Source organism: Neolamprologus multifasciatus, chromosome 8, assembly GCF_963576455.1.
Source record: "Neolamprologus multifasciatus chromosome 8, fNeoMul1.2, whole genome shotgun sequence".
NCBI classification, from domain to species: domain Eukaryota; kingdom Metazoa; phylum Chordata; class Actinopteri; order Cichliformes; family Cichlidae; genus Neolamprologus; species Neolamprologus multifasciatus.
The window spans coordinates 15,347,421-15,357,878 of record NC_140446.1 but is presented as its reverse complement, the minus strand read 5'-3'; the positions used below and the strand labels follow the sequence as shown (position 1 = coordinate 15,357,878).

The following is a 10,458-nucleotide window of genomic DNA, read 5'->3' as shown; positions in this document are numbered from 1 at the left end:
AAGAATAAGCTCTGAGTACAAGATCCATAAAGGCTGGGGTCTGTCACACCAGGCAAGACCCCAGGTGCAGGCTGTGTAAAGATGCCCCTGAGACAATCCAGCACATAACAGCAGGGTGCAAGATGCTAGCAGGCAGGGCATACATGGAACGCCATAAACAAGTGGCCGGCATAGTGTACAGAAACATCTGTGCCGAATATGGCCTGGAAGTGCCGAGGTCAAAATGGGAGACGCCCCCAAGGGTGGTGGAGAATGACCAAACTAAGATCCTGTGGGACTTCCAGATACAGACGGACAAAATGGTGGTGGCTAACCAACCGGACATAGTGGTGCTAGACAAACATGAAAAGACGGCCGTAGTGATCGATGTAGCGGTTCCGAATGACAGCAACATCAGGAAGAAGGAACACGAGAAGCTCGAAAAATACCAAGGGCTCAGAGAAGAGCTTGAGAAGATGTGGAGGGTGAAGGTGACGGTGGTCCCAGTGGTAATCGGAGCACTAGGTGCAGTGACTCCCAAGCTAGGCGAGTGGCTCCAGCAGATCCCGGGAACAACATCGGAGATCTCTGTCCAGAAGAGCGCAGTCCTAGGAACAGCTAAGATACTGCGCAGGACCCTCAAGCTCCCAGGCCTCTGGTAGAGGACCCGAGCTTGAAGGATTGACCGCCCGCAGGGGCGAGTGGGGAATTTATATATATATGTATATATATATATATATATATATATATATATATATATATATATATATAAAAACACCCAGCACGCCCCTCCGGGCAGTTTATATATATAGAACCTGTGTGTAGTATATACACACAGGTTCTATATATATATATATATATATATATATATATAGCCAGCTCTAGTCCTGATGGTTCCATTTATACATGTTGGAAGCAACTGTGCTCTTTGGGACCTTCAGTGCTACAGTTTTCTCTGTATCCTTCCCCAAATCTCTGCCTCAATAAAATTCTGTCTCAGAGGTCTGCAGACATTTCCTTGGACCATGGCTTGGTTTGTGCTCTGATCTGCATTGTTAACTCTGTGACATGATATATGTGCCTTTCCAAATCATGTCCAATCAACTAAATTTACCAGCTGTAGAAACATCAGGTTCTGAATTATTGCAACACAAATGATGTGCTTCTAAGTTAGCAGTCTGGAGTTTCATGAGGAAATATAGTGTTTTTTTCATTGGTACATCTGCCGTGCATTGTCAGAGTTTTGGGTCCTTCTGACCCAGCATTTTGTGTTTCCTTGTGATATTTCTGTATTTTGGGTTATGTCTTGGTTCTTTAGTAGTCTTTAGTTATTTTCTCTGTTTAGCTCCTTGATTATTTGAGTATTTGGGTTTGACATCAAGGCTACATCTTTGAGTTTCCTTTTTCTAGACACACACACACACACACACACACACACACACGTGTGCAACCTCACCGCTTGATGCTAATATATACTACACACAGGTTCTTATAATTTTATTAGAATGAACTCCTCTCATTCACAAAAACTGAATTAAACATCAAATTTCAGTTCATCACAAAAAATTAACATATTTACATGCAAAAAATTTGAATTCACCGACGAATGAAGCATTTATCAGACAAAGGAACAATCATAAGCAGCACCTCATTATCGCAATATATTTGGACATGAGTGTCCAGGTTTTTCAATCAATTTAAAATAGACAACTCTTTAATAACTCATAATTCATATAACCAAAACCGATAAAAAATGAGACCAATCCTCGAAATCATGTCTCCAACTTTATATAAAGTAGTCACGATCAGACAAGATTGGTTTATGACGGTTTGTACTGTAGTCAGTCACATAAGATTCAATAATATTCATTACATACAGGAATTATAAAACAAATTTAAAAACATAAACCTATCATTGTATAGTGAGCCTTTCTGATGTTGTACTAATAGTAGCGTCTTCCATCATCGTGTGTGTAGTGTGGGTTGCTGTGGCCTTGGTTCTGAGTATACGGGTTCATCCTGGGTTGATTCTGGGCATAAGAGTTGTTCCGAGGTTGAGTCTGAGCGTATGGGCGTATGTCCTCTGGTTCATCATATAGCCGCTACAGAGAAAAAAGAATGAGAGTAAATTTAACAGCAAACACTAAAAAAACAAAAAAATCTGATGAACGTATCTCTTCTTTATACACACAGAGGAATACTCACCGAGCCACTGTTCATATGTCCAAAGTTTTGTCGGCCGTTGCTTGGTTTCATCTCCAGGTTGGTCCTGTTGTCCATACTGTTGGTGCGGTTGCCAGCTCGTGGGAACATGGGTACCCCACCATTCTGAAAACCTGAATTGCCATTGGCTGACCCATTAAATGAGACTCCCTGGCTGTGGCCAAACTTATTGCTAGCCATTGGTTGTGCGGCAGAACTCAGGTTAGTGTAGGGTTTTTCCATTTCTGCACTTTTGCTCTTCTTCGAGATTTTGTTTGATTTTCTGAAATCACAGCAGTAAAAAATATTGTAATTCACTATTGACTCTGTCAGACACGAACAAATTCTCTTGATTTGAAATGCATTTGCATCTAAAATAAAGCCTAAATCAAAGTGAGAAAAATACTTTCTCACATTTATAACTGTTAGAATGACACAAAAGTGGATGAATAATTAGTAAGAAACTTACTGGGTAGCTACTACTGGTAGAAGGATGAGGGCTATGAGCAGCAGTCCTCCAAGCACAGAGCCCACAATTACCAGAATGAGCTGCCAGTCTAATAAAACACAATGAAGAGGACACAAACTTTTATCGCATTTTCCAGCTTTTGAATAACCTTTCTATCTATTGTATCATGTGTTATCTTTTATCTTGTGAGTTTTTTCTTTAAATAGCTGTCATTAAGTAACCATGCTTCTGCTTTCACTTTAAAAACATGCAGTATACTCACTTTCTGAGCAGTTAAAACCAGAATAACCAAACGAGCATCTGCAAGACAAGAAGAAGGTTGATTTTAAGATTTCTATTTAAAAGCAACTTTACATCAATAGAGGACATACAGGAGGAGAAGGAGTACTTACTTCACGCACTCATTATCCTTCAATTCTTCCCCAAGGGGACAAACTGTAAAAAAGAAAAATAGAGACAGTTTGTCGTTAGCTTACATAAAACACACAGACACACACACCACTTACTTTGCTCAGGTAATCATCTTACCAATGCACATTCTAGTACTGTAGTCTGTTTTCTTGTAGCCTTCTTTACAGGTACAGCTGAAAGTTCCATCGCTTGATGTGCAATTTGTGGAGTGTTTATCACAGGGAGTGTCATCACACAGTTTCGTAACTTTAAATGACGGAGAGAAAAAAAGCCTCAGTACTCAAGGACATGTTTTGCAACATGTACAACAGTAAAATAAACGAATCACTAATATGCCATGAAATGAACCCTAGACTGAAATTAACAGCATGACTTCATCTTCGAAATATCATAATCATCAGAACATCATAACTCACTGATTTATAAATAATACATGCAATGGCAGCAGCTGCCCTGATTGTGACATCCATTATATTTTTATTACAACTAAATTATCTTTGACAGATGGTGGAAATAGTTTCATTTAGACAGAAGTGTAGATTTAGTACAAAGGATTCTGAAACATCTTGTCAATTATATTCTTTCTGAAAACAAATCTATTCCTACTGTGAGTTTTATTCTAGATACATGTCGACATAAAAGTGACTGAAACAACACAATGTGCTTGTCATGGCTGTGTTGTGTGGCAGGAAGGCAGGAAAAAGGACCCAAAATGCAGGACTCTCAAAACAGGACTGGAAATCAAAATGCAGCTTTATTGCTGGCAAAACAAGACTCGTAACAGAGGAACTTGAGGACTGACCATGACAAACACACAGCATGTTGAGGGTACAACACGCGAGAGAGCAAAGGCAAACACAGGGCTTGTATACACAGGGGAGTAATTAGGGAATGGGAAACAGGAGGGAGACACAGCTGGGAGAAATTAGGCTAACGAGACAGGGGAGAAGTAAAACTGAACACACTGACATTAGACATGGACATGACCCTTCAAAGTAAAAGAGGAAACAAAAAATAATTTACTAAGACAAGGACTTGACAGAAAATATAACCCATAATACACAATCAGACCAGCACAACTCAAGAATCAGAACATAAATATAATGAACATAATCTAGAAAAACACCAAAATATAAGAAACAGAAAAAGCTGGGTCAAAATGACCCAGAACCATGACAGTGCTAGAATACAGGTAACAAACTTACTCTGTAAGGTCTTCTCAATCACGTTACAGTCCGTACACTCTTTTAATGTTTGTTCAACTTGATCATCTGTGATTTCAGAACTGGCCTCGAAGATGATCTGTACTGATGCACTGACCCCTGAGCTTGTACTTGACACACGAGTGGTGCGCTGACTGTAAAGACAGAAATCACATTTAGTGATGATTGCATCATTTATTTGTGCAGTATAATAACATGTTAATGTACATTGATGTGAAACAGGCAGAAAGATTTTATAGTAAAAGCTGTTGTCAGTCTGAGACTTACAGGAGTTTCAGCACTATAGATCTGGAGTAACCGTTCTTCTTGTTATAAGCTTCATCCAGCTGTGTTTTCAAAAGAAAATATGTTTTGCTCAGTATGAGTATTAAGATTGATTAAATAACTCATGAAATTGTTTTTAGTATAACTTGTAATGTCAAGTGCATTTTCAAAAAATGTCCATAAAGACACATTTATTGATAGAGAATACTACCTAATTACTTACCTCAGCAATGATTTCATTAGCAGTTTCTATAAATTCCTTTGATTTGGTGTTTGTCATTTCATTTTTAAATTCTTTAAACACTTTAAGAATTCCAGGGAAGACTTTGGCTGAAAACAAGAAAATATCAGAAGAAAGCCAAAATCTAATAAAATTATATTTTATATCTCTCATTTTCTTGCTGAAAGGAGGGAGATTGATGCCAGTCTCATACAGTGTCTGTCTGTTAAATATCAAGCTACAACTAGTAGGTACTTAACTAAGATTAAGACAGGAGGCTAGCTGGGTTAGTCCCAGATATAAACCCCAGAAAAACAAAAAAACCAAAATCCAATTTGTCATTCTTACACTTTATTTTTGCATGGATAAAGTAAACCAAATCTAAAATGTTAACATTAAAATGTATTTCACAGATTGCATTAAGTTGGCTAAGCCAGGCTAACAGTCAACATTACTCACTTACTGTTTATGTCTGACTAAACTGATTGGGAGATAGCTAGTTCAAGAGGTACATATTGTTTTGAATGACCTGTCCTTCAGTGATCTACTAATCTTCCTCCAGCCCATGTAGTGTTATATACTGCTATATAATCTTCATTCATGTCATTGTTAAATAAAGTAAAATCTTCATAGCGGCACACAAACAAATACTTACAACGTTCACAACGGTTTGAAACATTGTTGTAGGAATCACCAGTGAGGCACAAGCATACATATGTGTCTTTATAACGGACCTCACAGGTGCTTCCAGTGCCACAGGGATTTGGGTTGCAGGGATCTTCAAAGTGAGAAACAAAACAAGTGCGAGTACACACACACACACACACACACACACACACACACACACACACACACACACACACACACACACACACACACATTTGTATCACTGTATGAGCAATATAACATGTGAACATTTGGATCCAGAGGTATCAAATTACCTTTAAATAAAGCCGTTGGTGTTGCAGTAGTTGCATCGTCTGGTGTTGCAGTAGTTGCATCGTCTGGTGTTGCAGTAGTTGCATCGTCAGGTGTTACAGTAGTTGCATCGTCTGGTGTTGCAGTAGTTGCATCGTCTGGTGTTACAGTAGTTGCATCGTCTGGTGTTGCAGTAGTTTCATCGTCTGGTGTTGCAGTAGTTGCATCGTCTGGTGTTGCAGTAGTTGCATCGTCTGGTGTTGCAGTAGTTTCATCGTCTGGTGTTGCAGTAGTTGCATCGTCTGGTGTTGCAGTAGTTTCATCGTCTGGTGTTGCAGTAGTTGCATCGTCTGGTGTTGCAGTAGTTTCATCGTCTGGTGTTGCAGTAGTTGCATCGTCTGGTGTTGCAGTAGTTTCATCATCTGGTGTTGCAGTAGTTTCATCGTCTGGTGTTGCAATAGTTGCATCGTCTCCTGAACGTGAAATTTCAGGACCTTCTGCTCTTGTTGAAGAGGCTGAGAGTTGTGTTAAAACCCAGTAGTTAGTATATGATAACCTTTGTTCACAACTTTGAAATTTGATACCCAGGAAACAAGCCAGAGAAAAACAATTATATCAAAGTTATTAAAGCAGGATCATATAGTCTATGTTTAAGCATGAAACGCAGGAGAAAAAGAAGAAATTGTTCATGTAGGTTTCAGTGCCAAAATTTTTTTTTTTCTGAAAAAAACGCCATTTCACATTTATATGGATAATAAAAAACTAAGTTACTCTAACTAAAACACAAAAGATGCAAGACATCATTAAAGAGCTAAGTAGGGTCATTTCTCAGTCTCAGTAAGAGAGCACCAGCAGTGACACAGACTCTACATGGAAAACATAAAGTTCACTCAACCATTATTTAGGATTGAGACATGTAAAGCATTAAACAGTTTGCAGGATCTGAAGTGAACAAAGAGACTTCCTTGATCGTGGCCTTGCCAGAAGGATGTGGTATAACAACAGGGTCATAAAATAATAAAATGGTCATTAATGTCAGACTGTTGACATGAACACACTGGTCAAATTTACTTATGTATGTGCTAAACCAGTCCAGATACACAATGGTTGCAAAAGAAAGTTGTTCAAGTTACACAATTATTACAAACATATGAGTCCTGAACAAGTCTATAGAATTTGTATGCAAGCAAACCTAAACGGGAAAGGAACTAGTAACTGTTAATCATGAAAATAATATTGTCATATTCAAACTAATTTGAGATATTTCGATTGGAGGACATTTATCCAGGCAGTCTTACGTCATGGGTAGCTCTCCATTTTGCTGTTACAGCTGTAATCTTGGCTCAGGCATGACCTCAAAGTCTTACAAAAAATCCATTTATCTACTAATTATGTAAACCTTATTAAAACCCCGCCAGTGGATAACAGTTTAGATTGAATAAAAATCTAAGCTTAATTAAATAGAAAAAATCTACTATATAAAAATTAATATTTTACTTCTGATGTGTTAATTTGTTAACATGTGCTCTACCCTGTTATTCTATCATCATCATCACTCTTAAACTGAAAAAAAAATGAGGATTTTAAATTTGATGCAATAAAATCAGGCTACTTACCAAAAATGGCTACAACTAGCCAAAAGACAAATAAAAGGAATAATTTTTCAGCCATTGGAAAAATTAAAAACAACTTTACCACAGGAAAAAAAGTCAGTGAAGGTTAGAAGTGGCCACGTCTGTAGTTCTCTAAATCTTTGGGTTTAAAACTGATAATACTCCTCCACTGGCGGTTTTAATGAGTAGCCACTCCTCATTTAGGTAGTGTGCTAAGTGCAGGTCACACCCAGACCAGGAAGCCCACTTCTCAAGCCTTTCGTCCACCTATCAATTTTCCATGACTTTTTTTGCCAGCTTGGTTATCTAGTGGATATTTTAAAGGCCAGTCCAGACCAGCGCGGTGCTGATCACAAACATACAATTCACACGCTATTACTTTACCATATGAGCTCTATGACGTGCAGAGAAAAAGGATTCTGTTAGGTTGTGCAAAAACAACATTACAATTACTGTGAACCATCTGAATTGATTGGCAGTTAAAACCAAACAAAGTGAAGAAGAGAAACAAGACTTTCATGAAAAGTGGCCCCAAACCTTTTATTTTGTATGGTTATGCCTAATTTACATCATATATCAAAACTAATCCCATAAACAGTGAAGATAAATCACTTTTATGGTTAAATCAGGTGCTATAATAGTATAATAGATTTTAAAAATTCAAATATATTTTTTTGCTTGTACTTATAAATTGTGTGACCATTTTTCACTGTTGAAATGTAATCCTAACATGTGAAAGTATGGAAGCTTCATTCCAACATTGAAATAATTACATTTCCAGATAGAGCTTAGTCAAAATGTAATAACTCACATTTTTGAGATTGTGACCCAAAATATTGACCTATGAATTCCAAGAGAGTGCAGAGAGAAATGTTCTTCTTGGTCTTCAAAAGAGCCAATCTGTTATTGTTTTTAAGTTTTCTTACTTTTTTTTTTTTAAGTTTTGAGTCTAGCAAAAGAAAATGTGTGGTTGTTTTTACTACTAAAAAAAGAAAGAAAATTACCTGGCAGAGCTAAATTATAGCTTTGAGTTACAATTTAAAAATTTTGACTTCTGGTTAGCATCTTATTGGATCATCAAAAACAATATTAAAATTACCCTTTGCTCTTCCTCATTGCTTGTTAGTTAAAACCAAACAAAGTGAAGCAGAGAAAGAAAACTTCTTGGAAAAAGTTGACCCAATATTCTTATATTTTTGTCGAAAATGGTGTATTTTTCTATGGTTGTACCTTATTTAGAGATAGATTTGATAGTTATTTTTAAACTAAGGGCTATATAACTAAAGATTATGGTTCGTCACACTTTTAAGGTGTCCTGGAAACTAGACGGGTCGTAAAACAGTGGCGAGAAGGCCAAAGTGACCTTTGATTTCTAGATGTCATATGATGTGAGATAACAGTCGGTGTAAATTACTAAACAACTAAAATTATACGAGGTTGAAAAGACTTGAACAGAAGATTCTAAAGTTTTAAAGTTTAATGAGAGCTATCATCCCATCACCAACCATGATATTGCATTATTGCCAAGTTAACCTTGAACACATATTATAGTTTTACACAACATCACTGTCATCATGGGCACCAATGCAAAAAAAACAAAAATCGTTTTAACCAAAAGTCACAATAATAATAATAAGAATGAAAATAGAAATAAGAAGAATTCTTTTTCTTATTATTATTATAGTAGCATATCAAACAACTTATCATTTTTTTAACTGAATTACAAGTGCTAGACAGGGGAGCATCTAGAGACATTTTCTTAGGGTGGCATGGAAATCACACGTGGTGGCAATATCAAAGCCATTTCTTTACACGTATACAGGTGTTACTTTCTGTAATGTGAACTATATGTGGTTAAAATACATAAAATGCAGCAAGTATACACACGTTTCATATTAACATCCTCTCGAACTTTCTTTTTGGCTTTGGCCCAAATAAAACATTTTAGTTACATTACAAGTACTGTATAGCCTATACAGGGTGGGCCATTTATATGGATACACCGTAATAACATGTGAATGGTTGGTGATATTAAAGTCCTGTTTGTGGCACATTAGTATATGTGAGGGGGCAAACTCCTCAAGATGGGTGGTGACCATGGTGGCCATTTAGAAGTTGGCCATCTTGGATACAACTTTTGTTTTTTCAATAGGAAGAGGGCCATGTGACACATCAAACTTATTGGTAATGTCACAAGAAAAAAAATGGTGTGCTTTGTTTCAACGTAACACCGTAGAAAGCTACAGTGTAGCCACAGCTGCCCTGGGGCGCACTGACAGAGGCGAGGCTGCCGATACTGGCGCCACCGGGCCTTCTGACCACCACCAGTAAGCAACGGGTGAAATGTCTTGCCCAAAGACACAACGACCCAGACTTTCTGTGCCGGGGCTCGAACCGGCAACCTTCCGATTACAAGACGAACTGCCACGAGCCAAGAGGTTTTTATCAGTAGGATAAGCTATAAAATATATTAAAATATATTTTTAAGATTCCAAAATTCACACTGTCCTTCATCTTTTTCGAAACTGTCTTTTTGGCTGGATTGGAGTTTTTACTGGGCTGATTCTGGCCACGGTGCCTTATGTTTGACACCCTTAGGTTAGAGCTTTTTTTCCCTCCTGCTATCACAAACAGGGGTGCTGCCAGGGATTTGAGGTCAAGTGAAAAAAATTTCACTTGTGGCCCCACCACTTTATTATTGCAAACCATGCTAACCCCAAAATCGGAGCCTACACAGACATTCAAGCAGACTTTCTGCCTTTATTTAGATAAATACATCAATTTTGTACAAGACTGATATATGCAAGCCATTCTATATGTGTGTGTGTGTGTGTGTCCTACATCCTAGGAGAGCGTGATCATGGAGCAAACTAAATCATGAAAAAAGCTGATAGTAAGTTAACAAAACAAACCTAATACTAGGAAACAAATATGTATATGAGTTTATAAGTATGTAAGTATGAAAACCTATTATTTTATAGTGAAAGGTTAATAATTTTGTTTAAAAAAGGACTAATTGCCTGTTCTATTTTTTTTCTAGGCCCCCATTAGTCATCACTTTTCTCCCCCTTACAGCACCCCTGATCATCATCACAATGTCTCCTGTGATAAAGGATTATTTTTGATGGTTCATCAGAGCTGCACTTCAGCAACCAAATT

The 10,458-nt window shown here is 37.5% G+C and overlaps 2 protein-coding genes across 2 annotated transcripts; both read right to left on the bottom strand.

Annotated features, from left to right (window-relative positions):
• Window positions 1-999: 999 nt before the first annotated feature.
• LOC146512715 (mucin-13-like) lies at window positions 1,000-5,280 on the bottom strand. The gene is made up of 9 exons (XM_085170655.1): window positions 4,772-5,280; window positions 4,552-4,610; window positions 4,267-4,418; window positions 3,179-3,307; window positions 3,043-3,085; window positions 2,913-2,950; window positions 2,651-2,738; window positions 2,185-2,464; window positions 1,000-2,081 (listed from the first exon to the last, which is right to left on the bottom strand). The coding sequence occupies exons 1-9, from the start codon at window positions 4,940-4,942 to the stop codon at window positions 1,923-1,925; spliced, it is 1,119 nt and encodes a 372-aa protein (XP_085026781.1). The 5' UTR covers window positions 4,943-5,280; the 3' UTR covers window positions 1,000-1,922.
• On the bottom strand, window positions 5,245-7,909 carry LOC146512714 (uncharacterized). Its single transcript, XM_085171008.1, has 4 exons — window positions 7,303-7,909; window positions 5,710-6,201; window positions 5,424-5,546; window positions 5,245-5,249 (listed from the first exon to the last, which is right to left on the bottom strand). Exons 1-4 carry the CDS (start codon window positions 7,355-7,357, stop codon window positions 5,245-5,247), a joined length of 675 nt encoding a protein of 224 aa, XP_085027134.1. The 5' UTR covers window positions 7,358-7,909.
• Between the last annotated feature and the right edge of the window lie 2,549 nt (window positions 7,910-10,458).

What these genes read in the sequence shown, in the direction of transcription:
- LOC146512715 (XM_085170655.1), bottom strand. Translation starts at nt 4,942, where the DNA reads ATGAGAGATATAAAATATAATTTTATTAGATTTTGGCTTTCTTCTGAT. An exon ending in CTAATGAAATCATTGCTGAG is followed by an intron (nt 4,611 to 4,771) that starts GTAAGTAATTAG and finishes TTGAAAACACAG; the next exon opens with CTGGATGAAGCTTATAACAA. An exon ending in CTACCAGTAGTAGCTACCCA is followed by an intron (nt 2,465 to 2,650) that starts GTAAGTTTCTTA and finishes CTGTGATTTCAG; the next exon opens with AAAATCAAACAAAATCTCGA.
- LOC146512714 (XM_085171008.1), bottom strand. Translation starts at nt 7,357, where the DNA reads ATGGCTGAAAAATTATTCCTTTTATTTGTCTTTTGGCTAGTTGTAGCC. An exon ending in GCTAGTTGTAGCCATTTTTG is followed by an intron (nt 6,202 to 7,302) that starts GTAAGTAGCCTG and finishes CACAACTCTCAG; the next exon opens with CCTCTTCAACAAGAGCAGAA. An exon ending in ACCAACGGCTTTATTTAAAG is followed by an intron (nt 5,547 to 5,709) that starts GTAATTTGATAC and finishes CTCACTTTGAAG; the next exon opens with ATCCCTGCAACCCAAATCCC.